General features: G+C 39.0%; 1 protein-coding gene across 7 annotated transcripts in view; it reads left to right on the top strand.

The window, feature by feature from the left end:
* The window catches only part of ADAM22 (ADAM metallopeptidase domain 22), a 140,814-nt gene that overhangs the window by 91,117 nt on the left and 22,955 nt on the right, over positions 1-26,742 (top strand). For 4 of the 7 annotated variants that reach the window (XM_087775578.1, XM_087775561.1, XM_087775550.1 and 1 more), the window contains exons 10-26: positions 191-262; positions 1,295-1,461; positions 3,407-3,491; positions 3,925-4,015; positions 5,856-5,907; positions 7,756-7,855; positions 11,602-11,673; positions 12,217-12,309; positions 14,450-14,530; positions 14,759-14,809; positions 15,095-15,158; positions 15,633-15,738; positions 16,816-16,932; positions 17,643-17,811; positions 18,791-18,899; positions 19,854-19,944; positions 21,212-21,229. In XM_087775578.1, the coding sequence (XP_087631704.1) occupies positions 191-262; positions 1,295-1,461; positions 3,407-3,491; positions 3,925-4,015; positions 5,856-5,907; positions 7,756-7,855; positions 11,602-11,673; positions 12,217-12,309; positions 14,450-14,530; positions 14,759-14,809; positions 15,095-15,158; positions 15,633-15,738; positions 16,816-16,932; positions 17,643-17,811; positions 18,791-18,899; positions 19,854-19,944; positions 21,212-21,229 (1,538 nt within the window). Of the gene's footprint in view, positions 1-190; positions 263-1,294; positions 1,462-3,406; positions 3,492-3,924; positions 4,016-5,855; positions 5,908-7,755; positions 7,856-11,601; positions 11,674-12,216; positions 12,310-14,449; positions 14,531-14,758; positions 14,810-15,094; positions 15,159-15,632; positions 15,739-16,815; positions 16,933-17,642; positions 17,812-18,790; positions 18,900-19,853; positions 19,945-21,211; positions 21,230-24,373; positions 24,482-26,742 lie in introns of all 7 variants that reach the window. The other 3 variants (XM_087775541.1, XM_087775534.1, XM_087775587.1) reach the window with 1 other exon arrangement.

Genomic DNA, 26,742 nt, shown 5'->3' with positions numbered 1-26,742 from the left:
AAAGTGTATCAGTGATGTGCATTTCTGAGCAATTTTCTATTGCTTTTTAACATTACATTCAGCACAGGAGACCAAACCTTGCACAGGGGTTTTACTGTTGATGTAGTTGCTTTTTACTTCATACTTTTTTGGAAATGGAGCTTATTTTTCTGAAGTCTGTATATGTAACTTGTCTATGTTTGTTTTGCAGTGTAAAAAGCACCGCTTGTCAGTCGGCCATACAAACAGCTATGCTAAATCGGTTGTGAACATGGCAGATTTAGTAAGTATCACTCAACTAAATGTTCTTTTATGTGTGAGATGAGTCATATGATTCTCCTGCCGATAGATGCAGGAGTTGTCAGTTCATGGTATACCTAATAATAACATATGTGAAGATCACAAATTTTCATCTAGAACCACAGTCAGCCACCTATAAAGCCTTTGTCTAACATAAAGTATTAGAGATTTTTTGTGGCTTCAAACATTTAAGTATCCTGCTGGATCAATCCCTTGAGTCTGAGTTTTAAAGAGCACCGCAGATATGACAATTTTAAACACTGGATCCCTATGTTGACAACCCAAAACCCAAAAGGCAATCTGAAATTAGAATGCACTAAAATTTCTCCAGGAAAAGCGCATTTGAGTGAATGACTTAGAATAGCGACATCATACAGATGGATTATGTGGATTATATTTGTGATGCTGAATTGGATGAGCTGCTGGCTCTTTCATGTCACCACAGAACAGTATGACTAGAAAAAGAAAAATGTGGTTCTCACTCTTGAAAGTATTTGGTGTGGAGTATTAACCCCCAGCATTGAAAGGATGGCCCTTTTTTCCTGATTTAGCCAGCATGAGGTTAAATACTCCTGTAGAAGTGTATAACAGTGAAAACTGTGGTTTTATACATCACTATTTGGTATAAGAGAGCCCTCGTGTGTCCCTGGGATGAGCTGGACATTATAAAAGACCCATTAATTCCAAATCTTTGAACTATGTGGAGTGGTTCTGTAGTAATTTTTCAAAAATCCCATCTCCCTTCTATGCATCTCTGCCTGTGTAGGACCTGCAAGGGATCTTTTGCAGGCTGAGAGAGCCGATTGAAGAATTAGGCCTTAAATTTAGATTTTACTATGTTTTCCTGTTTGTTTGTTGGTTTTAAAGGGGATAAAATCACCTGGGAGAACCTGAAGTGTGCTAGAACAAGCTAAATATTTAGTTATGTAAAAATGCAAGCTATTACAAAAAAGGGGTAAAACTCACCTTTATTCTATTTGACATAATATATTTGTTCATTCTGTTAATGTACTAGATATATAAAGAACAACTTAACACCAGGATAGTATTGGTTGCCATGGAAACCTGGGCTACTGATAACAAGTTCACCATATCTGAAAACCCCTTGGTGACCCTACGTGAGTTTATGAAATATAGGAGGGATTTTATCAGAGAGAAAAGTGACGCAGTTCACCTTTTTTCGTACGTAACTTCGTGTGATGTTTTATTACTGGGTTTTTTTCTTTCCTTGGGGGTTGCTTATCACAAATGACTGATACATCTCCTTTCTATTGTGTATGTAATCCACACTAATTCAGAAAATAATGTTTCTGATGGGGAGGTGGGAAAAAGTTAATGCACAAACTGCCTGCCAGTGCAACTAGAGATTTGACTCTCAGTTTTAATGTACTAAGCCTGAGCTACATGCGCATGCATCCTTGGTTATTCTGTGCAATTACCTACTCTGCAAGCCACAGCTGCCTGAAAGGTGATGCATGATTCCCCCTCAGAGGTTGGTTTCTTTGGCAGTAGAGCATGGACAACCCTGTTATATTATTTAAAAGCAGAACAGTGGTTTCAAAACCAATGAGGTTTCCTGCTCAAAAAGCACTATGGCCTGCTTTGCTTTGTTGAATGACCTGCACGCTGCAGGATTACTGAGGTGTTTCAGATCCTTGCAATGGTTTGTTCTCCAGAGGGACGTGCTATAAGACTAAGCTGGGAGGAATGTTATTTTCTCTAAATCTCTTAATTGTTTTGGAAATAAGATTGATATAACAAAATATATCTACAAATGTAGAGGAGAGGTTCGTGGCTGAGATTTTTGATCCACATGAGACAGGCCAGCTGAATTGCTCTGTTGGAGTCCTTATCCCTCTCTGTTGTAGGACCCTATATGAATAAACTTAACCTAAACACCTCACTTTCATGTGACTCCGGTAGGGTGCCAGGATACCCAGCCACAGTATCCAGCCTCTCAGAATTTTTGCATGTGCTTAATTACTGTCATTGACTTCTGCCATGAAGAGAGCTAGTAAGATCTGCAAGTGGTGCTTGCAGATTTTGGTTTCTCTATGTCTCAGTTCTTAATCTGTAGAATGGGAATTGGGTTTTCTCACATCCTTTGTGTATCTTCTCTGGTGATACTGTAAGGTCTTTGGGCGAAGTCTTGTTCTTATGAATCCTGGTGGATTGGCTAGGACAATTTGCCCTGTGACTGGGACTCTGGATACCACTGTAATGCTAATTCCAGTGCTGTCATAACACCACCACTCATGTTTGAAGTACTGCATTCACAGACTGCTTAGAAATATCAGTTTCTGAAATTGTGTTTGTGACTGAGACACGGCTAAGTTGGGAGGTGGGGTTGCCTGGTGTGATGGTACACTGGTTGCAAATGAACTTCTGCCTTCAGCACAGTTAGCCCATTGTATTGTTTCTTGATGTTTTTCTGTTTTCCTTTGAAACAAACAATTTGCCACAGCTTGGATGGATCAGTACTCTGAAGTGGAGCAGAGTATATTTATTCACGACCAGTATATTTTGTCATGGCAGTCATTCATGCTGATGTGGTCAGCACCAAAGAGATTATTAGATTTAGGCTCAGAGTTCATCTTTCCCTTGGATGAGATCGACTGCAGTTCCAGGGAGTTTTCACCTTCCTCTGCATCAGGGAGCCACTAACACATCTGCCTTTGAGTTTTGCTATATCAGCATTGCCCAGCTAGACACGTGTCTTTTCACTAGTCACCCATGCGTTGGCAGCGTGGTGGCCTCTCCTGCACTCTGTCTGTAACCCGTGCCAGCAGAATTCACTTGCTGCAGTAGTATGCCAACGAACAAAACACTGGTGAGATTCAGGTGGTTTGGCAAAATAGTCCCCTTATGGTTTTATATTAGGTAGCCTGAGAAGGAGGAGGGAAGATGGTATGACTTTTCTGGAGATAATTTGTCATGTGAGGTTTGTGAGTCGTTATCTGTTTTTCCCATTTTGGTTTTGCATAGTTTGTAGTGTAGTGTTGGCAGCCAGCATTTGCAAATGTCAGTTTCTCATTTGAAAATCAGAAGGGTGAATACTGGGATGGATAGGTGCAAAACTCATGGGCTGAGCACGGTAAACTTTCTTTTCTTTTCCTTTTTGTCAAAGGGGGAGTCGATTTCAGAGCAGTCGGAGTGGTGTAGCCCACACTGGTGGAATCTGCTCCTTGCTTAAAGGTGGAGGTGTGAATGAGGTAGGTGGGGATACTGGTATGGGTGGTGGAAATTTATCTGCACAGAATTTATTAGTGCAGACATGTTCCTCGAAATATCTTGCTGCTTCTTTGCTGATGCAGAGTTTTAGTGCAGCTCTATAAAAGGGATGTCTCAATGAAGAGTGATGAGTGAATAAAGTCAGGTATAGATTCAAATATACTTTTCAGCAGATTCTGTAATATCGTGTCATTCATAGTTGCAGCCAGAATGGCAAGAGAGAAACAGACTTTATCTTACTACACTTGTCCATAAGCCAGCCATTTTCCTCACTTGTCCATTATCTAGCTGCTCTGAAGTAAGAACTCTTAACACTGTGCATCTGATTTTGCCTTTTATTGCCTTGAAATGAGAAAAGCTTCACTTGTGTCTGAGATACATGTATGTAACTGATTACTCTTTCCTACCTCTCAGTTTGGAAAGCCAGACTTAATGGCAGTTACTCTGGCACAGACCTTGGCCCAAAACATTGGCATTTTCTCAGATAGAAGAAAGCTTATAAGTGGTAAGTTTTTTTACTTTTTCACTCTGTCTCAAGAGAAAATCTTAAAAGGTGGAGGATCTTATCAGTGTCTCTCTGATATGTATTTTTCTCCATGTTTCTCACAATGTTGGAATATTTTTATTTTTCTTGTAATAACATGAAGAGAGACTGACATATCATTAATTTTCTTCTATTTAAATACTGTGATATCCCCCTGCCCATAACTGCCGGCAGCACTGGTGTCACCATTTCATTAAAAATAAATCATAAAGACGTTTGCTGCTTCCATTCGTTTCAGGGAAATCGATGTCACGCCCACAGACTGAATGGCTGCCATCTTATGGCGCAAAGGTAGAAACATATGTTATTAGACCTTGGGATGATGAGGAGCCACCCCAATCCTGTTACACAGGATAGTTTTGACAACATAGCTTTTTCCCTGTTTGCCTTGTTTGAATTCCTCTTGTAGATTACCCAAATCTCCTGTATTTGCCACACTACTGCTACCATTCCTCTGCTGTAACCTTGGTATTCAGCTTCTTAGTAACCCCTGTTTACCTGCAATGCCTTAATTCAGATCTCCGGCCCCAGCAAGCACCTCACCCTCCCTGTTTCCATGTTGTATGAAGTCACAGCACATAGAGAACAATGGATGATTAAAATAACAATACACTTTTGAAACAATTTAGATGATGGAGTGCTTAGTTATTGGATCATGCATACGTACGTGGCTTACATATGAAAAAAATAAATTACTATATTGAGTAATAGAACTCTGTTTAGGTGAATTTTGTTTTCAGGCGTTGTAAAGACAGTATATGATGCAGAGATACATCTGCATGTGAAGGTTTTTGCAGTTTTCATAATTGTATTCTCAAAAAATATTCAGAAACGTAGGATGGATGCTCTATGCTACTGACATGTTCAGTATTAATTTGCCAGCTGCATATTATTAACCTGATACAGGGGCAGGGTAAAAGTGAAAATGATAATAGTGGTGATTCCCTTTCTTATGCCTGAGCAGAGGGGCAGGACATGGTTTTGGTGGGGAGGGAGGAGAATGCAACTGTTGGGCAGAGCCTCGTTTCCTTTTTAATTGTGGCTTTAAAATGGAAGCAATAAACTGATGTTCGTGTATTTCAGTAAGGCAAATTGCAGAAAGATGAAAGTATACGTGCAAAGCGTATGTACAGAAATAGACACAAGACAGAGTTTTGAAAGCGGAGGGCTGAGACCAGAGCAGTCCCAGGCAGCCTGGCAGGGCAGAAGGGAGGGCTGCCCTCTGCCTGCCAGGGAGTCGCATGGGGAAGGGAGGGAGAGTGGAGGAAGAAGCTGCTAGATCCTGCTGTACTGGCTTGCGTTTACAGACCATTTTATGCATTTTTGTGTGCATTATTGTTTGGGGTTTTTTTTCAAGTGAAGATTTCCCCAGTCACATTAGCATAGCAGTAGAAGAGAACTAAAAAATTAGAAGATGGGTTAAAATTGATTTTTTTTACTCTGAAAATTTGGGAATCAAATATCATGACACGGGAGAAGGCAGGAGAGCTGACTTACAATTTGCAAGTTCTGGAGGCTGACACTGCAGTTTCCCCTAACTTCACTTTAAGAGAAGGAAATTAAAACAGGACCTGTTTTCAAAGCTCAGGATTGCAGAGTCATGTATCGTTTTTGAAAGAAGGTTTGTCAGCGTGCATTGATACACTTAAACTAAGATGTACAATAAACCAGCAAAGAATTCTTTTCAATTTGCATTCAAATATGAAATGGAATTGACTACAGTGTGGTTTTTGTGATAAGAAATGTATTATTTTGGACTCACAAGACTGAAGATGTAAATTTTTTTTGTTGTTGTCGTCAGGTGAGTGTAAGTGTGAGGACACGTGGTCTGGATGCATAATGGGAGACACGGGGTAAGTCATGTCCTTCGTACAATGACATAAAGGAAAGGTGTGAAAACGTTTGCCTTTTGTGGTTCAGCAGAATATTTTCCATGAATCATTTTTCAGAAAGTAGGGTATTATCTGTACAGCATACGTAGAAAAGACATTTTCAAAGAAATGTGTGAATAAGTGAGTTAATGTGAGGATTTTTAGTGACCGCTGGTTTAACTCACAAAGCACAGGGCTCAACAGCCAAGCCAGGTCATTGCAGAGAAGCAGAAACATACTTAGTTTCTTTTCTCCTGCAAGTTTGCTGTTGAGTTGTGGGAACAAACAATGGCACATCGTAATTCTTGAAATACTATTATCAAATTGCTTAAGTATGTCTCATTTTCAGTGTTTCTGTTGGAATCTTTCATCTATATCTATAATTTTTTATCCTCCAGTTTGTGTGATAATGTTAGAAAAACTGCTCCCATTGGACTTTGAGTATGCTTATACCCACATACAATGTCACTGGAGAGATTTTATCTAAAGACTTGTTAATCAGCAAATTTTTGCTGCTAGATGAAATTTGGTGCTTTCTAGTGTGTGTATTCAGACCTTCATTCTTCATATTACAGTCCTGTCTTTTATCATGTGTATGAATTAAACAATAGTCTAGTTTTAGATCTAGACAGTCCTTTTTAAATTAATTTCAAACTGACCTGCAAATTTTCACAATAGCTTTGTTGTTAGAACAATTTTGAACAAAGAAGCGTATTTCATTGAAAGCTCTTTGGAAGTGTGAAGGTGTGCTTTTTTCACCTTGTCTACCTAAAGACATACTAGGTAGGATTTTTTTGATTTTTTGTATTTTAAAAAGCCAATCTGAGAAGCATTCTTGATTCTTGTAAAAGTGATTCCTTATCTAATGGTCTTTAAATTCTTTATCTGAAATCCAAACCTTTCAAATAATTAGGTACACAAAAAAAGCTTGTATTTACATAGCTTATTGATGAAGGATGGTGAATATTCTCTGTAGTCTTTAGACCTAAATCATAAACACTAGAGATGGAAAAGACCAATTATGGTTTGCAAGCCATCACTCCCAGCAATGTAGGATTATTTTGTGTAGCACTTCTGCTAATATTTTTTTATCCAGTGATGAGCTGATACAGGAAAGCCCTTGAGATTCCAAGATCTGCTTGAAGCATAAGTACTTTCATGACTAAAGACCTAAATATAAAGATCGCTTAAGTTACTTTGGGAAAAATTCTTTCCCTGTGGAAAAGATCCATGCAAAGATTCTCTGCATCATATTGTTTTTAGGTGGTGCACTGTGCCTTAGGTTGGCACTCTGTACTCGAATGAAATTTATTCAGTGGGGCACATGAGAGAGGGAGACTGAAATGTTAGCTGATGTTTGTTAGAAGCATGTTTTAAAATGGCTTAACTCTCTCATATAAAAATTTTGTGGGCCAGGAGAGCAATTTCATCTAAGAGAGAAATGAACTATGAGCAATTTTTGTCTCCTGTGGTATGTACGGGAAGAAATAAATGTATTTCTGAGATCAGGCCCGTTAGTGGAACAGGTCATGTTTGTGAGAACTACACACTGTGTAATAAGATTTGTGGTATTTTGCATGAAATAACTTAGTGAAATGTTTTAGACCTCTCACTTTCCACGAGCTCTGTGCCATTGTTGAAAGTTCTTTGTCATTTACTAAAATGATTTACAAATTAGAGTGACAAGCAGATAGTCACTCTGATTCTGAACAGTGTGTTTTTGTACTTTTTCTAAAGTATAACATTGTATTTCTCCTCCTATTTTGAAAAAAGAAAATATAGCATAAAAAGCACTATAGAAAGTAATCCTGCTACCTTTTTTCTGTGCAGATATTATCTTCCAAGCAAGTTCTCCAAATGTGATATTGAAGAGTATCATGAATTTTTAAACAATGGAGGTGGAGCCTGCCTTTTCAATAAACCAACCAAAGTAAGCATTATCTTATTCTTGAATATTATTTCTATTCTATTTCTAATTTAGATGAAACCAAGAAGAATGAAAATCATAATACTGGAAAAAAAAATCACCTGTAATTTTGATATTTCTGATTCTCTCCAAGTTCTAAATTTTCTGGTGACATGAGTGAAAGTAGCTGATTTTAGTTCATAGTAGCTTGGAAATTATATTTAAATAATTTTTTAGTAAGTGGTTTCATGTCCAACGGAGTTGCCACAGGCTTTGATCTAGAACCATCCCTCACACAATTTTTTCTGAATATTGTAAATACAATATGTTGCTGAACTTATTTGCTGAGGTTTCAAGCGTCTTGGTAAACTTTTGCACAGGTTGAATTCTGATTTGCGTTGAACTGATGTCTTTTGGTACAAATCTCTGGAAGCTGAATTAAGATTGGTTTTATTTCACATCTGTGCCAAGTTGAAGACACAGCTCCTAGAGCTTCTGCAGGGGGTGCACTGCTGTGCAGCCCAGCGGCTTTGCAGGCACCAGCGGTTACAAGTGGTTGTGATATTCTCCCTGTTTGGAAAACGCAAAGTTTTTACAGTGGCTCTCAGGACAGAGTTTGGAAACTGGGACTAGTTTTTCTAAAACTGGAAGAGGCAGAGCAGGAGAGAAAGCCCTGAGGAGTACAGGACAGACACTAGGAGAGCCCATGGCTGCTGGGCGCCCGTCACACTCCTCATTCCCCAGGCACTGCTCACACGGTCTGTCATCCCCTGAACCATGTGTGCTGCAGGAGAAACGTCTGGTGAGAAGTGCTTGGATCATCTTAGCCCTGTGTTAGCTCCTTCCAGGCCATCACATCTGGTTCTGCACAACCCTGCCTTGTGCTGGGTAGTCCCACAGACGGGGAAGGCTGGTGAATCCCTGCTGGACCCTGGTCCTCAGTGCCACTGTACTCATTTAGCATGGTGGCTTACCTCCCTAAAGGCTTGGGGGTGGGAGAGCTACAAAAGCATTGGGACCCACTTAAATGACTGACCCATCCCCTCCAAATTTGCCTCTAAAGAATGAAATCAGAGGTCTTGCTGCATGAGTCTTGGAAATCAGGAGAAGTGAAGAATATCTCTTGAGATAGTATTTGCCTTTTCTTTGCTTCTCTTGTCTCAGTTTTGGCCTGCTAAACAGGTATATTCACGTGAAGGATGGAAAGAGTATGAAATGATTAACTGAGACATTTAAGGGAGACAAATACAAAACAAGGCTAAAGAAACTCCAGCCAAGATGCAAGCACTTCTACAATGGAGGATTTGCAGCAGGGCTTCAGTATATTCCTGCTCCATTTACTGAAGCATGTGTTAAAATGTAAAGTAGTAAGGATAACAATCTTGACTCTTTTCTATATATAATTAATGTTATCCTCTGTTTAATGTCTATCTTTCAACAACCAAAGAGGCTAAGACAGAAAGACAGTCTAATGTGGAAAAAGACTTGGTAGCTGAGGTAGTCACACATGTAAAAGAGAACGTCAGTTCTGGAGTGATGCACCTTCCTCCTGGAGCGGCTGAGAAAAAGTGCGTGTTCCGACAACTACAGAATTTCAATAAATCTTAGTGAGCATAAGAGAAGGCATCAAATCTGGATAAGCTGAGTCTGCTTATCTCTCAAAGGTCTCCTTTTCATGGAAGAATGTATTATTAAAAGTGGAGAGAAAGCACTGTAATTCGTTAATAAGATGTAAGATTTCTCATTCTTTAAAATGCACCTGCATTTTAGAAGTTTGACTTTTCCCATCTCATTAAAGGTCGAGAGAAATATTTGTGGTTTTATTTCTTTGCTAAGTGAATTGCTTCCATAGCGTAATGTGTCTTATTTGGGCTTGCTTTAGCGATTATGTTAATTTACACATCTGTCACTTGGAAAAAAAACAGTTACTCTCATCTCAATTTAGATTGGCAGCATTTACAATTTTTTCTAATGGCACGTGGAAATATGAAAGTTAGATGTGGAAGCCAGGGTGATTTAGACTCTTGTATGTATTGTTGTTAGGGTTGGTTTAAAGTTATTGTCAATGGATGTCTGTCAAATTCACAAGGCTGTCAAAGACATGTGTTTCCTAGCAAAGGTGGTGAAACACAGACGTACTTTTGCTTTTCAAGAAATATTAGATAAAGGAAAACTGATGTGACAAGGTGCAGTGTTCAACAGTGCTCCACTGTAAGATCAACTGTGATCCCAAAAATTACATCAATGACTGCTGGAGCAGATTGAGCATATGCTCTTTTCAAATGACTGGATGAATTATATGACTTTTTGGGAAAAGTTACCCAATTTGCTTTTCATGTTTTTTCTCTTCTATTTCATATTTAACTGTCCCTATGTACTGCAGCAAATTGGCCCAATGTTTTAAGGCAGAACCCTCTTTTACTACCATCTACTTACCTGTATTGTGCAGCACACCTAGAGATACTGAAGAAGTTATGTCTGGAAAAATATGTAGGAAACAAGCAGTTTTAACAACTCTGTAATAATTCTAAAAGATAATTGCTTGCTTACATTTAATGTAACATTCTACATATGCATTTCATGCTGCAGTCAAATTTCCATTTCAATAGGGGGATCTAATAATAGCACCTCAGCCTGTACCACAAGCCTCAGGCTTGTCTGTGGCACAGTGAAGTACGTGGGATGATGCTCCATCCTGTGGGCTACCGGCAGAAAGGCAGCAGCCATAGAAAAATGCACTGTACAGCATGAGTGTGGTACTTGTGCAGATGGCTCGTAAGCAGAGTGGTTTCTGGAACGATCCTAGTTTAATTGGAGAACTCGGAGGACAATCTGCAAAATTTTAGTCTTGGTGACACACTTATATGCATTCTTATTTATGTAATAAAAGTATCTTATGTTTTGTTATGCCCAAAGAAAAAAATATTTTCTTTTTGAAGAATTACCTCTACAAATTTTAGGAAAACAGAAACAATGAAACTGGAAAGAGCAGACTATAGGTGTCCATTGAAAGATAACATAGCATGGGTCCTATGTGAAAGATGCTGAACAAATCTTGTCTCTGGGAAAGGAAAGTACTAGTACAAATATACAGATTTAGACATTTTAAGTTACAGTTTAGTGGGGAGGCTGAAGGGAAGGGGAGGAAGCCTCACCAGCTATGCTTTCTCATCTGCCTGTGACATGTGCTTATGGAAAACTGCTGAAGGTTCCCAACTGTGGTAGAGAAAAAGGGAAGAAAAAAGCATCTGACTGCAACAAAAACTGACAAAGAAACCCAACCTTTCTCCCTGCATTTCTGAGCCATGTGCCCCCAAAGGACAATTTTTTATGGCTATTCCTTCTGAAGGTATTATGCAGGTGTCAAACGAGGACACAGCTCTCATCACTTGAATTCCAGAACAACAGCAGTTGCAACCCCTGTGATGATTGATTATGAAAATGTCATATTGTTTTAAATTTTTTCTTTTATTGTCAGACCTTTTGGTTTTGATTGTGGCTTCTGCTCAAACTGAATCTGCTGTAAAAATGGCAGTCTCGCACAGAAGACACCATGTGACTCTGCAGTATTGCTGAATTAATTCACAGCATTGTTCATTCTCTCACATTTCATTTGTGTTGTTTCTAGTCTGCTTCTTCCTGAGTTTTGGGTACTGTGTTTTGGTTAATGCATTTGGAGTGCTAGCTAAAAAAACATGTTGTAGAGAATAAATATGACAATGATTCACTTAGGAGAGACATGCTCTTTGATTTCTGATTTTGCCCTGCAGCTTCTGGATCCTCCAGAATGTGGCAATGGCTTTGTGGAAGATGGAGAAGAATGTGACTGTGGGACGATAGCGGTAAGTGCAACACACTTTAAATTAGCAACTAGATTCTCCAGGACACGGTGCTGGCCGTCACTGCCATTGACTTTAAGTGGAGGAAGACAGGCAATGTTAAGGTCCTGTGGCAAGGGATTCATCATTTCTTACCTTTTTTCATCATGTTTAACACCATGTGGCCCAGCTTTTTTATTGTATCACTGCATAAATTCTGAAGAGTAATAGCAATAGCCTGTGCAGAATCAGGCCTTAAAAGATGTTAAAGAAAGTATTTTCATAGATGGGAACATGACTCTGGTCAGTGCTAAAATGTCAGTGCTAAAATGTCAGTATTTAATGATTTGACACTGTGAAGTTAGGAAAACTAGTCCTATATTGCATAGCAAACAACTGTGCAGGAGCTTCATATCCAACAGGGCATGCTTTTTTTTCTGCCTCCAGGTGCCTAAAAGCCTGGTTAAAAATCTGTTCAGGTAGCACACTAAGACGAGAAGTAGTAAGAGAGCTTGGGGCTCATCTGCTTTTCCCATGTATTCTGTTATAAGTGTGTGTGTTCCTCAGGAGTGTGCCAGCGAAGGAGGAGAGTGCTGCAATACTTGCACCCTGACGGCAGGTTCCCAGTGCAGCAACGGGCTTTGCTGTCGGAAGTGCCGGGTAAGGGCAGTGACCTTCACTGCAGCGTCCGGACAGTAATGCATCCAGGTGGCTACAGGCACCACAGCATGTCTTTTTCCTTGCAGACCTTGCATTTCCTTTTCTGAAAGCTTGCCTTTTAAAATTGGCTGAAAACTGGTTTGTCTGGGGCTATTCTCTGTCTTTTAGTCTGGGCTTCTTGGGGCAGGGATCGGGATCAAATGCAGAGGTGAATTAAAGCCTTCCAGTTTCAGACAAGTTTGAATCATGTTGAAGTTCCATGATGTTTTATTAGATGTGCTTGTTGAAACATGCACATCCTTACCCATGTGCTGCTCCCACTGCCTTACATGTTCTGGATTTGACCCATGAGACTGAATGGGAAAATCATACCACAGAGGCCCGAGAGAAGGATATAGTAAAAAAAAAAAAACCAAAACAAACCAACCCTCAGCTAGCAGAATTGTTCAGAAGGTTCATCTAAAAGACACTTGACTTCAGTTTTAGGTAGGTCTGCCTATGTGTCCTTATGTTTGGACTGACTGAAATCCCATTGCGTAAAGGGAATCAAGCCCTGTGTAAACTATAAGGTGCTCTTCCTGATACACCAGTAAATAGTAAAAGGAGGTTTATCTAGATCTTGGCTGTAAGGGACCCCAGCTAAATATGACTTCAAATAGTTGTTTATATTCATTTAGTAATAATGATAATTATTAATGTTATTAAAACTGTGGTGTACTATGTGTGATATTTTTATCTTCCTCTGTGGGCATTTGAGCATTTAATTTCCTTAGGAGGAACATTAGTAATAACTGTGGACCATGTTCTTGACTTTGTGCTCATCCTAGTGTTAAAAAAAGAAAAAGCACAGGTTATGCTGAAAGAGATCACATTTCCCTAAGCACGTTCCTTTTTTTTTAATATAATATAAAGATTAGCAGATTGCCAGCGTGGGTGAATTTTGTTCAAGTATCCAAGTCACATAGGCACCATACTAAAGACTCTCAGAAAAAAATTAAGCTTCTGTGTACCTACATTATTTTTGCAAATGAGACAAGGGTTTATCTACATACAGAGTGGTGAGGGTGAGCCAGTGAAGGGAAGGGCAGAATTTTGCAAAACGCATGTCCCTAGGAGGTGTTAATCAAGACAACTCAAAAGACCATATATAACAGTTCCCAAACTTGGGTACCTTCCCCTGTAATACCCAGCCTGAAAGCAGGAGTGATTGCAAGCAAAACGTGGTGGGTGTACATCCCAGCATCTGTAGCATCTCTGACAACATTCCTGTCTGTCTGCATTTTTCCAGAGACTGGTAGGGGAAAGATAAACTGAAGGCTGAGAAAGTACCAGTGTCTAGCTCTTCCACTGATGTGTGCCCCTTCACACCAGCTGTGGAGTTAGCAGTTGTCCCTGAAAAAATGTATGTGCATGCAGATCCAGAAAAAAAGTCACAGAGCTGTGAAATGAACTGGATATCACAGACTTAAGAAGCCTTTCAGGGAAAATAAGGGGTCTGCACTAACAATTGCCACTAATGAGATGTCTTTCTGCTTTTACAGGTCTTGAGAGTTAGCACAGAAGTCCTTAACCAAAAAGCGCACGTTAGGTCACTGATACATTTTTCGTTGTTAAGTATCTGGTCATGTAGAAAATGGTGTCAAACTATACAGAATTCAATACATTTATTAATAGTTTCTGTTCTACAATGGAGCATTTTAATAACCATGGTGTTTATACCTAGAGCTTTGCAGTGTTCTTCATCCCTAGAAAGAAGGTCAGGATCACTCTCTTGTTTTATAAAGAAGAGTAAAATAGTCACAAAAAGGTGCAATGACCTGGTCAAGATAATGCTGCAAGCCACTGCAGTGTTGATTTGATAAACGCCAGGGTCCTGTGTCCTGTGAGAGCACTTACCCTGCACGTCCCCACGCTCAGTGCACTCAGGAGGGGGTGCCTCAGAGAGTGGTACCCCTTGCACCAGCAAATGGCCGGTGGCTTGACAGGTGCAATGTCTGCACCAGGGAAAGGAAAGTCTTCCCACTTCAGTCAGCATGTGAAAATTTTCATTTTTTTATTTTGGTTAAAACTCTAAGAAAGCATTGCATTTAAGGCAAGATATGGAGGAATCAAGACACTAATTTTCTGTCCTTCTTTTCAGTTTGAACCTAAAGGAGTTTTGTGCCGAGAAGCAGTGAATGATTGTGATATTGCAGAGAACTGCACAGGAAATTCCAGTCAGGTGATTTTTATATCTTCTGTCCAAGAGATGAAAAAAACCACCTGTAGTCTCTCAATCACTATGAATGTTACCATTTTGTATAGTAAGGTGTATAAAAATTGTATCAAACCTGCTGATACTGAAAAAAACAGCATGATACTGAAATAATTTTCCATATGACATCTGTTGTATGCTTTGCTTCCATGCTTGTCTGATCTATGATCTATTAGTTATTTTCTCTTTCTATAGTGTTCTCCCAATATTCATAAAATGGATGGATATTCGTGTGATAACAAGCAGGTAATCAGCACGTCAATTTGTTTTACATTGTTTCTGCTTTTATAGATTGCTTTTTATAGATTTTGATGTAAGATCTTTAGAAGTCACCTGGGACAGTTCTGCTGGCATTCCTGAGTTTTGGGTGCTAGTTATATTTTGGAGCTAAGCATTTAAATGAACAGAAAGTAGAATCACATGTTAGTTGGCTCAATAGAAAGCATGTGACAAATCTGTATATTAAACAAATACATATTTTGGAAAATCAAGTTATTTGAAACTTTATCTGTATCTTTTCTTTCTTTCTAGGGTATTTGTTTTGGAGGAAGATGTAAAACCAGGGACAGGCAGTGTAAATATATCTGGGGTGAAAGTGAGTGAATGTTATTGTTTCTAAGTTGGTTGTCATTCATGTGGCTTGAAAGATTATCTTAGCTGAGAAAAATTGTGGAAGAGACATATTCAGAACCATTAAAAACAGCTAGGACTGTATGTCTGTCCCCCTCTTCCCTCCTCATTTTGTCTTTCCATCCTCTTTTCCAGCTCTTTCTCTAGTGTTGGTTAACTTACTGGTGATTATTCCAAAGTCTTAGGTTTAGCTTCTCATTAATAACTGTACTCATATTTACTGATTTATTTCCATGGCTTCTGGACATTTTGGACCAATAAACCCTGGTCCACCTGAACAAAATCTTAAAACAGTCCTGTGGTGCCAACATAAAACTTTTCATTGAGAACACTGTGCAGAGTTTCACAGGCCACCTGCACACCACTGGTACTGTAGGGTCCCAGGACGTGGCTTTTCAAAGTCTTCATCATCTTAGAAGATATTTGTTTCTGTTTTTAGAAGTGACAGCTGCTGACAGGTACTGCTATGAGAAGCTGAATATTGAAGGGACTGAGAAAGGAAACTGTGGAAGAGACAAGGACTCTTGGATACAGTGCAATAAACAGTAAGTTGATACATTTAGAAAACAACTGGTATGAGGTTTTTATCCCTGATCCAGTTCTTTAACTGGCACGAAGAGGCTCAAAAAGCCTCTGTACAGAACAGACTTCTCCTGGCCTTCTTCTGCAGACCTTAGTGCAGGAAATTCTGGAGGGAGAGGAGTGTTGAGAGATGATGATCTCTGTCAAGAGAGCACCATCTGAGCTTTGGGAGCACTTGGACCAAAAGTAGTCCTAGTACTCTTGGTGAAGCTTAGCAGTGCAGAGGAGAGCAGCCTGTGGTTTCATGTCTCTGTGTGGTGTTCACCTTTTATGCCGTGCCATTGCATTGCTAAGTCGTGTTCAGTTTTCATTGTATTGTAACCCTCCACATCTTTTCCTGCATGTTGCTGCCTAAACCATTGTTTCACATTCTGTGTTTATGCAGTTGATTATTTCTGCCTATTTCTGAACCTTTTGCCAGTCCTCATTAAACTGCACCCTGGTTTTTCAGATGAGTTCTCCATTCTGTCAATGCCATTTGAATTCTAGTCCTGCCTACAGGTGAACTAATGTCCTTTCCCACCTTTCTAACCTTACTTTTTTTCCGCTATAAATTAATGAGTAAAAAATACTCAGTAATATGGGAGAGGCCAGACAGTGCACAAGTCTCCGCACATGAGTTGTAAAGTCCCTTCAAGAGCTGAATTAAACTTGGTGTCTCTAGTTCCCTTACATATGTGTCATATGAGAGTTTGTTCAAAGCCAATATCTACTGCTTCTCTTCTACAGGACAGTTATGGTATCTTAATAGGATAATAAATCAGTTTGATGTGGTTTGTTCTTGACAGCTCCCTGCTTGCTATTACTCAGAGCATTTTTGATAATAAATCTTAAAAAAGACTCTTTTCCCAGTCTAAGCTCCAAGGAGAATAATTTTCTTGGGAAACAAGACATTATTTATGGGAGTTACTGTCAGTGGGAGAAAAGCAAGGAATAACAAACATGTTACAAAGCAAGTGAAAAAAACCCCACATTTTTTTGATCATCTGTTTTCACTGAATTTTCTTTTCAGTGAGTATCTGTTTATTCTCTCAATGCAGGGATGTGCTTTGTGGATACCTTCTGTGCTCCAATATATCCAGTGTGCCCAGACTTGGAGAACTTGATGGTGAAATCACGTCGTCAATCTTGCAGTTTGGAAAAGTCTACAATTGCAGGTAATTGACAATCCTGAAAACAGAACAGAGACAGTCAATATCCATATTGCATGGAAAAGCATCTTTCTCATTTCTAAGTGGAGAACAACTGTTTCCATTATTTTTTTTTTCCTATTAACACAGAACTGTTATTCTAGCTCAACTTTTGTTAAGCTTCAGGAACTTGACTGCATGTGGGGAGCACAGCTGTTTTGCAGCCCCTTCTGTGCGGTAGTTAATTTTACCTGTAGAGACATAATGCTCTTCTCTGGCCTCTTGATTTTACATTCTTTAATGTTTGCGAAGTACTTAATGTACTCAAAATACTTAGACATATGCCTGCATTGCCAAAGCTATCTGGCAGCTTAATATCTTGCCATATGTTAGCTGAAACCCAATTATAGACCTGGTGTGTTCTCATAGTTTCACACAACTGTAAGATGAAACAAAGTCCTACACAAGTAAACTCAGTGTTTTATCCAAAACTAGGTCTTACACAGGAAAAATGGTCTTTGTTTTCACCATTACATTTGTTTGATGTAGATATACTGCGCTTTGGTTTGTTTCATGTTAGGGCCAGTGAGGTAAATAAGCCAATACTTAAATCTTTTCTGGTCCTGGGCATCGTATAACGCAGACAGAAATGAAGGCAGCAGCCCAGAACCCAATTTCTCAAGCAGTCTCATCTAATCACAGCACAAGTCTCTGGGGTCCTCTTGGTTGTCTTGCAGTGGCGGCCATGTGAAGCTTGATGAGGAGACGGACCTGGGCTATGTGGAGAACGGGACACCGTGTGGGCCAAACATGGTGTGCCTTGAGCATCGCTGCCTCCCCACCGAGGCCTTCAACTTCAGTACCTGCCCAGGCACCACAGACAGCCAAATTTGTTCAGGACATGGTGTATGTTCTTGTACTCTTTAATCCTTTTTTCTGCTTTTGCTGAGTATCTGGTGTTGTGTAGTGTACTAGCTAGACCTTTCAGGAAGCCAGCAGCGTGACTAGAAGTCTTTATACTGGAGAAGCTTTTGAAAAGGAAAGGGGGATGAGGCATGTAAATAAACATAATGCACACCAGTCAAGGCATCTTAAACAATGAGTCACAGTAAGTACGTATTAGTTTTGCAAAAATTTTATCTATCGATTATTTTGCTACAACTTCTGATAACTTGGTATTTCCTCAGGCAATGTACTGGAGAATATAAAGGTTTAAGAACTGAGAAACTTGGGTCTCTGTTCTTCCAGATGCTCTTTTTAATTCCCTCTGTATTATGTCAACAGCCAAGAAGGTTCACAAAGTCATCAGATTTTGTTGGCTGAGAGTTACGTTGCTCTAGAGAAGAGGGCAGTGAGGTGGCTCTTCGCTAGTGGCAGCTTCTTTGCTCGGTGCACAGCCTATGGCTTTGCTGTGGTCCTGGAGAGTCCCTTAGTCCCTCACGCAGTTTGAAACAGTGTCCAGGTCCTTACGGCTGAGCTGAGATCAAAGGAGTTGTTCTCTCATAACATCTTTTGTCTTTTACACTGCATTAAAACTCCTTTTTTTATCTGAAATTAACCACTTCATCATATTTTGAAAAAATAAAATCATTGAGGTTCAGAGTCTCCCAAAGCAATTATAAATGGCTCTATTAAGTACATATTACATTAAAATATATTAAGGTACTTAATACATATTACATATATTTATGTATAAAGTATAATAATACATTTAATACATTTATGTCTAACATATAAATTAAAGATTGCTGTATATTAAAAATGTTTTGCAAAATTTCGCAGGCAGTCAAAATCAGAGCTATATGACTGTAACTATAATGTAGGTATTAATTACAGGAATAGATTAATTTTATGATTGTATTCTGAGCTACACTTTTGGCTGCAGGTTTGTAGCAATGAAATAAAGTGTGTCTGTGACCGATTCTGGGGAGGAGATGACTGCAGTTTTCGCATCAAAGATGATATATTTTTTGATAAAGATGCCATCAATAAAGGTACGTTGTTATAATTTTTACCGATAACTGGAAAAGCTTTGATATGAGGAGAGTTTATTAAGCAAAACTAGATCTCCTACTCTTTCAGTTAGCATACAACATGGTGCACCATTAAGAGCCTCATTGCCTTCCCTTCCTCCCAGTGTCTGTGAATGAGGTTTCAGACCTGGGGCTGGATGTGAGCGGTGCTGCTTACAAACACTCAGTACACCTCTCAGGACTGATAACCAGTGTGTCCAGTTGTACCTTGCTTGTCCCAATCATCTGAGTAGCCTTATTAATTATATTGATAGATTAGGACAAGCAAAAAGTTACTGGGACTTTCCATATCTACATGGAAAGGTGATGTTGCTTACATGACTGGTTTTTATTTGTAGAGTCAATTTTTTATTACATGGCCAGTATGCAGAATGTTGGCACACAAATTTTAGGCTTTTACATTTTTTGAGTGGAAGTTTTTATTCATCTTTAGGCTTGCATACAAGAGAAAGATATATTGTGGAAAAATGAGGATGTAAATGTTTTTATTTATAAATCCTTGTGTGGGGGCAGTTTTACCATCTTTCAGAATGGTTAGTTTAGTCAGCTATGGAAGGGATTTGAGCAAAAACAAACAAAAAAGTCACATTTATTCCAATGTAAGCATGTATTTGCCAGGTAGTTTATAAGGATGTAAGCTACAGCAGTTTAATATTGATAACATTATACTGGCATATCTGGCACAACTTTCCCATATAGCAAATGTTCAGTTAAGGGAAATGGACCCAGAGGTCAAAGCTTGATTTACAAATGTTCTTCTTATGTCCATGGTGTACTTCAGGATTATATCACTGGTTACAATTAATCAGCCTAGTGCAAGTTGTCAAAGCAGGTTTTTGAAATACAGTGCATTTACTGTTTCTGTATATTTTTTTCCTAAAACCCTGTATATTTTTCCCTTTCTTGTGTTTCCAGGTGTTGTTAGCACAAATATAATAATAGGGGCTATTGCTGGCACCATTTTAGTGTTGGCTCTCGTTTTAGGAATAACTGGTTGGGGTTACAAGTAAGTAAATTGTGTTCTTCTTAATACAGTTAAAAACATGTTTATTTCATCTAATAGCTGATTATGTTATGAAAAGAACAATTCAAACATAATCTAAAAAATCCAAATTGTACTATGTTTATACAGTGACATTTTTATAGTATTAGCATTTTTAAAGCAATTCTTACATGTGTGTGTGGTTTTGGAGAGCTTGATCCAGGTTTGAAATTTATTTCTCATTTAGTTATTTCTTTTCCTTTTTTTTGTAGACAATCAGATTATGATTTAGTAAATTTAGCAAATTAGCATTTGGTCAGTCAGTAAGGCATTTAACTGTAGGATTCCTTAAACAGATACTTATAGTCAGTCAGCTTAACCTGAAATTAATTCAGGCATGTTTTTCGTTAAGAGAGAGTAATTTGCAAAAAAAGTCCAAGTTCTCTCCTGGTGTAGAGCTGTCAGCGTTCCACTCACTGAAAGGCAAAATGGATTATTTTAGCCTGACTGATCTTTTTCAGGTTTTCTCCTTTTGTGAATTTCTTCTAAAAACGGGGAGGGGGGTTAGTTTTTTGCATGTATTAAAGAAAGATTCAAGGTACTTACTTTGTCACCTGTGTTTGGATGAGACTGGCTCTTGAAGTCCTTCTTCCACGGGTCCTTGGTGTGCTTGGAGGGCAGGGCAGGTGCAGCTGCAGGAAGCGCTGGAGCTGGGACACGGCCCCAGTGGTTTGGCGTGACAAACTGGCACATCCCCTGCTGGTTTGTTAGACCGAGGTAGGCTGAGGGCAGCTCAGAAATACGTAACAAAAGCAGTTGGAAAAAAGCGTGAAGATTCGGATAGTAAAAGGATAGGTTATGCTGTCTTGGAATATCACCCTCAGCTTCTGGCAGTATCTGAAAATCTGGACTTCTATTTTGAGTACACCTCCAAAAGCTAAGGGCTCATTTTGAGATCACACCTAGCCAGTGGGATTAGTTTTTGGAGGTGGAGGGCAAGAGTGCACCTTTCACTAGCAGCTTCACAGTGAATAGACTTAAACTCATCATGAACTGCACCTCCAACTCAGCGCTGACTTTAGCCATGGATATGAATATATTTTCCATGTTTATTCTGATTTAGTATGTTTATGTTTATTTCAGAAGTGTTTTCTGTGGAAATATTTTGAGCAAAAAGTTCATTCTGCATACATTGCTTTTCTCTTTACGTTTTTTTTTTGTCTTACTGACCATGTATACCTGCATACTGATAACTCATTCTTCTTTCTTTCTCTTCTCTTTGTATGGAAAGAAACTACAGAAGACAGAGGTATGTGATAAAAGTAATGAAATGTGTCTTAGAAAGCTCTGAAAAGAGCTTTTCTTCTCTCTTGCTCGTTTACATACTATAAAGAAAATACAGAGATCACTGTATTTTCTATAAAGATGATGATGGAATATCATATTTTAAACAATATTTGCTTGAAATTGGTATTTATTCTATAAATGCATTGCTTGAAATCCTGATTTCACTGGACTCAGTAGCAAAAATAATGTTTACTTCTGAGATAGCCTATTTTATTTAGGAAAACAGGAGAATATTTCCAATAAGAGAGACTGAAAATCTGCTATTAGAGATGAAAGTGTTCTTGGGAGGCTGAGAATTGAATAATTAATATTAACATGATGTTCAGGAGCCTTTTGAGACAAATTCATTCCTGGAGCCTCTTTGCAGTTAAAAATACAATGCAGTTAAATTACTGTGCAAATGAAAAGCCCATTCTTTCCCACCACCCTTCTCGATTGATTTGTAGCTAAAGCATGGTACCATCTTCAGCACAGGGCTGAGCTTTTACCCTTTTAAGCTTGTGGCCAAAACCCAAACAGTTCCTTGTGACTGGGGTTTGGCTCCTGGAAGACCACCTTCCTTTGATCAGTCATCTGCCTGGCAGATGGGTCTTCTGGGAAGGAGTTGACTCCTTCCTCTCCCAGTCCCCCACAGATAAGAGGGTTTCTCAAATTCCCCTGTTTTCTGCCTGTATCACCGCCTCCTGGTCCCAGCTGCTGTTATGTTTGTTGCCGCTACCCATTGTGCTTGTTCTCCATTTCCACTACCTGTGTAGCGCTTTCTCTGCCAGGCTCAAAATACTTGCAGAAAGCAGAAGAGCTCTGCCAAGTGCTGGTTGCATACTACAAGGTCAGACAGGTGGCAGGAACAGTAATGGGAAAAATTTTCCATGATGAGGGTGGTGAAACACTGGAACGGGTTGCCCAGAGAGGTGGTAGATGCCCCATCCTTGGAAACATTCAAGGCCAGGCTGGATGGGGCTCTGAGCAACCTGGTCTAGTTGAAGATGTCCCTGCCCATTGCAGAGGGGATGGACTAGATGACCTTTAAAGGTCCCTTCCATCCCAAAGCATTCTATGATTCTGTGATTCTATGATTCTACGAAAAAGGCAAAGCCATTGAAGTCAAGCCTTATGGAGGGGTTGGTGGGTAGGAGATGTCACCTGGCACAAGGCAGGCAGAATTTCGGGGTTTGGTGCTGCTTAGTGGCATGCGATGTATCTGTAAGCACAGACTAACATGGCCATCAAGTCAGTCTACTGTGGGTGTATCAGTGTTGGCTGAGGACAGAGCAGCCAAAACCTCAAAATACAGAAAGAGACTGCCACATGCATGTTTGCATTGGAATATTAGAGAGTCTAACTTTTCCAAATTCCCTCATCTCCAGAAATTAGTATATGGATAGAGAGCTGTGAGTATGCAATCAGTCTGCAGCTGTGTCTGTGGGCATGGGCAGAGTGGAAACCAGCATAAGCTGAGGCTTTTGAAGATGATGGAGGGCTCCATCATTTTGAAGATGATGGAGGTATTTAGCAACTAAATCTCCTTCATGCAGAAAATGAAGTTCTGTAGGCTGACTTCTAAATAGAATAATTTTGGGTATGTACAAAGAGTGTTTCATAAATGGAAAAACCAGACATCCATCAAAGTGTCCAGAGTGTCCTTTTTTTTAATTGTTTATGATTACTCCTTAAATAACAATGAAAACAAGCCATTGAGGTATTTTTGAGCATTACATAAGGAATGATATTTGGTAGTACTAAGCAACTGAAATGAGCAAACTGAAAGTAATAAAAACAGCAAATTGGCAAGGATTCTGTGAGCTGGGATAGTGTGGCTTAACAGGCACAGCTACACAGGAGAAGTTATTTCTGATGGAGTACCCGAGAGGGCAGTTTGCTGGAGGAAGCCTGGAGAGCAGAGCTGCCCACACTGAGTCCACTATGAACACACCGATGTACCGGCCGAGGAACGGGACAAGAACCAAGACTTGAGAGATGCTAGAAGAAATAGTGTGGAAATACTGTGTTATACTAATGATCTATGTGCCATATAATTATATACTTTAAATACTTTAGGAGCCTTAGAAATTCAGATATGGAATGAAGAGAGCCCAGTCCAGGTCTGTAGTTGGACACAATCTGAATGTGAATAAACCTTCTGATAAATGCGCATCTTAATAGGGGCAGACTGAAGCAAAAAGGCCTTGGAAAGCGCAAGGCTGAATAGATAATTAAGTTGCTGGCGTTATGATATAGCCCACTTTCAGAGTAGCTACTTGTACTAGGAAGGATTTTTCAACTTGGTGGAACTGTAGCTGCAATATTTGCATGGCAGTTTTTCTGCTGGCAATGAATTCACCATCTGCAATAAATTTGCATAACTTGATTAGGACTTTCTAATGCATAGATAGTTTTATGCACCATAACCGAGCTTCTAGTACCAGAAAAGGATAAACTATTGTCAGATATGCGTGGCATTATTTTTGTGTGTCTTGGCAGATTGAGTGTACTGTGGTAATTGGGAGTAGCTGAGAACCTCTGACATTGGCGTTAGTTCCCCTGTGCAAGAAAATAGTTAAACTGGAGGTTTTTCTCCTCCTGAGGTTTAAACAAATCAATAAGTTTCTATTTTTGAATTCAATAATGATCACAAAAATTAAATGGAAAGCATCTACCTCAGAAGGAAAAAAGCATTCACTTTTCCTGAACTCCTTTTTGATGCAGGCGTGCATTCAGCTCAGGCTGCAGTACGTGTCCTGCGCCTGAGGGTGCTTTTCGCAACCAGCGCCATGAGCCATTTGACATATCTGCACTTGATTATCCGATGTCTCAAGAACCACAAACTATTCACTTTGAAAATTGTGATCAGAGTTTATCAGTGAAATTTTCCTTGTTTTTCCTTACCAAAACCACATTATCCACTTTTCTGCACATATCAGAAGCATGTGGGAGTTTTCTCTCAGATGGTTGAATTATTTATTAATAGGCTTATTGTGTGTGGTTAACAGGTTTCCTCAAGGATCGCTATCCTTGCCTCTTTCTTTTAAACTAATATTTGTGCATGTTTGTGTGCGTGCTACTGCCTGTCATGTTTTCTGACTCTACGATGTTTATTATACTTTAGACAAATACCCCAGGGAGATTATGTAAAAAAGCCTGGAGAGGCCGACTCTTTTTATAGCGACATGCCTCCTGGAGTCAGCACAAACTCTGCATCTAGTTCTAAGAAGAGGTCTGCTTTTCTGTCGCATTTTCAGATTTCTACCTGTTCCATCACCCATTATTCCATTAGTCAGAACATTTCATTGTTTTGCAGCAGGTTTGAGTCTTTCTTCTTTCTTTGTGGAATGTTTGAAATAGCATCCTTTGTGCTTTGACTACTGATTTTACTCACATGCCCTGAGCTGCTAATGATCACAACTAGTCCAGAATAAACAAGTTTTCAATTGTAAACCAATTTTCGGTTAATCAAATTTTCATCATCTCCCTGCTTGAGAATTGTTTTCAAGTAGACTGTAATAATAATTGCTGGCTCAAAAAAAAATTAAATAAAAGAACCACAATTTTTTAAATCATGGTCATGTAATCAAAGCAAAGGAACACTGCCTTGCTTCAATAATAGTTATAAACATAAACTGTTCAATGTAAATGTTATTTTTATATCTTTATTTGTCAGCGTCATTAATTCACTGACTTGACCTGGAGTTCTGGATAATATTCTTGCTGTCTCACATTAAGGATGATGGTGCTTGCATTTTATTCCACTTACTAGACTAGTATATAAATAGTCGCCAAGTTATCTTAGAAAATAATTCTATAAAGACTTTCTGTAGTTTTGTGCTTGCTATTACGAGTAACCAAGGAGGCCATTAGATTTTGCCCTTGATCAGATTTCACTAATTCTGTTATTGTTCCAGTTACTTTAAAAACTCAACAACATTTTAAAACGGAAAATTCATTGAAAAGCCTTGAGAGTCATTTGTAATTGCTAAGGTCAGTAGGTCATGATGCTCACTATCCCTCTGCAGTTAGAGATCCTTTAATTATGAAAATCTCCAGCTGACACTTTAAAACAATTTATGAGAAGCACTGTTGTAGGAGGGATAGACAATCCTGAACTGCTTCATAAGAAAACTGCAATTCTCAATTCTTGTCTCACCGAGCAGTCTGTAACTGTGCAGTTGATGAAGCCATTTTCTTTGTTGTTATTTCAAAGAAAGTAAAGAGAAATGTATGGAAGGGATACATTCGCAGTGACATTTGCTATTTGGATATAGCAGCTTGATCCTATATGCAACTTCATTCAACCTGTTCTAATGAACGTGTTATTAAGAAAACTCTAGTAGTGTATAATTAATTATTTATTTATCATTTTTAAATTCAGCTTTTTAGATTTGTGAGTGGATAAATTATTTGTTTTCAGGAAGCAAGCGTTAATCATATATGATGATGCACTGTTTGTGTTGGAGAATCTTTTCTCATTTGGATAAAATTTTTAAAAAAGTCTTGGGGAAGCAAGTTTTCATAGCTTTGTGTAAGCAGGTTCAAATACTAGTTAAGAAAAAAAAGTTTGTTTTAAAATGAATATCATTTAATGTGTTTCTTCTTTCATTCAGTATCTGTGTTTCCTTTCATACTTCATTTCTTTCATGTGTCTCTGTTTATTATTCGTTTCAAAAAGCTAATGGCTTCTAAGGTCTGTCTGTACTAGAGAGTTTTGTTGTTCCCCACCACCAGTTCAGGTATGTTGTGCCACTGTAATGTCTGGAAAAGTAAGTCTGACAAATACTCCATTAACATTGTGGTGGAGCTGACATAGTCCTCCCATTTCAATGCCCAGAGTGCTATTTCCTAACTTTCAAGCTGGTTTTAATTTGCTTTGTGTGCAGATATGGATGACATCTCGTGGGAGACATCAGAGTGACTGGGCCATTAGCTGCCTGGGCTTCTCCATGCTGGAAAGCGCTATGAAGTGTTAGTATTAGGGTGTTCAAGGATTAAGAGAGAACTTTATGATAACTCTTGCTATTATGAAACAGCAAACATCACAACCAGTATATAGCAAGACACTCCTAAACCTGAAAATAGATCATTAGGAGGAGAAAATTATAAAAAAAGTCTGTTAATGGATCTGTTGGTTTTCAGACCTTTCATGCTGTAACCAAGTTTGAATTCATGAAACCCTGGACTTAATTCAGTGTGGCTGTGATTAGCCTGGTCTTCTGGAAACTGAAGAGCATCTGTCAGATGCCTGCCCTCCAAGGAAAGCAGAGCCGGAAAAATGCAAGCGTATTCAGACTTAAAAACTACAGAAATAGATCCTAAAGGATCTAAGCAAAACTTCTTTGTAATAAATAAGCCATCTATTCTGACCAGGTTTCAACTTCCTCTTGTTTTCTTCTCTTTTGGTAATAATTGTAGATCTCATGGCAAACAGCCGAGCAGCAGCTCTAGTTCAACAGGAGGGAGCCTGTTGCAAAACCCCATGTGTTG

This window comes from Nipponia nippon, unplaced genomic scaffold (assembly GCF_047370975.1).
Source record: "Nipponia nippon isolate SJK-2023a ecotype South Korea unplaced genomic scaffold, ASM4737097v1 scaffold_1, whole genome shotgun sequence".
In the NCBI taxonomy this organism is placed as follows: domain Eukaryota; kingdom Metazoa; phylum Chordata; class Aves; order Pelecaniformes; family Threskiornithidae; genus Nipponia; species Nipponia nippon.
Note: the sequence above shows the minus strand (reverse complement) of the source record. Positions and strands in the feature narration are given on the sequence as shown.